The 938-nt window shown below is 66.6% G+C and overlaps 1 protein-coding gene across 2 annotated transcripts in view; it reads left to right on the plus strand.

Annotated features, from left to right (window-relative positions):
* NECTIN2 (nectin cell adhesion molecule 2) overlaps positions 1-938 on the plus strand; it is a 27943-nt gene that overhangs the window by 16331 nt on the left and 10674 nt on the right. For both annotated transcript variants that reach the window (XM_040457352.1, XM_040457351.1), the window contains exon 5: positions 622-770. In XM_040457352.1, coding sequence (XP_040313286.1) covers positions 622-770 — 149 coding nt within the window. The remainder of the gene's footprint in view (positions 1-621; positions 771-938) is intronic.

Below are 938 nucleotides of genomic sequence, written 5' to 3' on the forward strand. Positions count from 1 at the left end.
TGAGGGAGGAGGGGCTGGGGGCCTAGACTCCTGGGTCTGAGGGAAGAGGGGCTAGGGGCAGGACTCCTGGATCTGAGGGAGGAGGGGCTGGGGCCTGGACTCTGGGTCTGAGGGAGGAGGGGCTGGGGCTGGACTCCTGGGTCTGAGGGAGGAGGGGGCTGGGGACTGGGCCCGTGGTGAGGGAGGAGGGGGCTGGGGGCTGGGCCCGTGGGTCTGAGGGAGGAGGGGGCTGGGGGCTGGACTCCAGTGTCTGAGGGGGGGTGGGCTGCGGGGACTGGGTCCCTGGGTCTGAAAGGGGAGGTGCTGGGGACCTGAACCCCTGGGTCTGAAAGGGGAGGGGCTGGGGACCTGAACCCCTGGGTCTGAGGGAGGAGGGGCTGGGGGCTGGACTCCTGGGTCTGAGGGAAGAGGGGGCTGGGGGCTGGACTCCTGGGTCTGAGGGAGCAGCACCAGGGATCTGAACCCATGAGTCCTCCAGGAGAATGCTGGCAGTGTCGGGTCTTAAATATTAAGTTTTATGTCCCTGGAGCTTGGGTGTTAAAGGCTGCGTCATCAGGGACCAGGCCTGTGCCCTGCTATGGGCCCTGATGTTCCCCTCCGGTGACCCCTCACACCTTCCAGGACCGCAGGCGTCTTCCCAGCTTCCGCAGTAGCCCAGGGTCCCCAGCTGATCATCCACTCGGTGGACAAACTCGTCAACACCACGTTCATCTGCACCGTCACCAACGCCGTGGGCACGGGTCGTGCTGAGCAGGTGGTCCTCGTCCGAGGTGAGCGGGTCTTGGAGGTGGCGGGCGAAGATCGGGTCAACCCCCCCCTCCTCCTTCCTGGGTTCCGGGGCCGCGTTGCGGGGAGGCTGTGCCGCCGGCCTGGGGAGGGATCCAGACCTGCCTCGCCGATGGGAAAAGAGGGTGGTGTGGCTTTTCTGTCTCACCCCC

Source organism: Herpailurus yagouaroundi, unplaced genomic scaffold (assembly GCF_014898765.1).
Source record: "Herpailurus yagouaroundi ecotype Mexico unplaced genomic scaffold, PumYag 220, whole genome shotgun sequence".
NCBI lineage: Eukaryota > Metazoa > Chordata > Mammalia > Carnivora > Felidae > Herpailurus > Herpailurus yagouaroundi.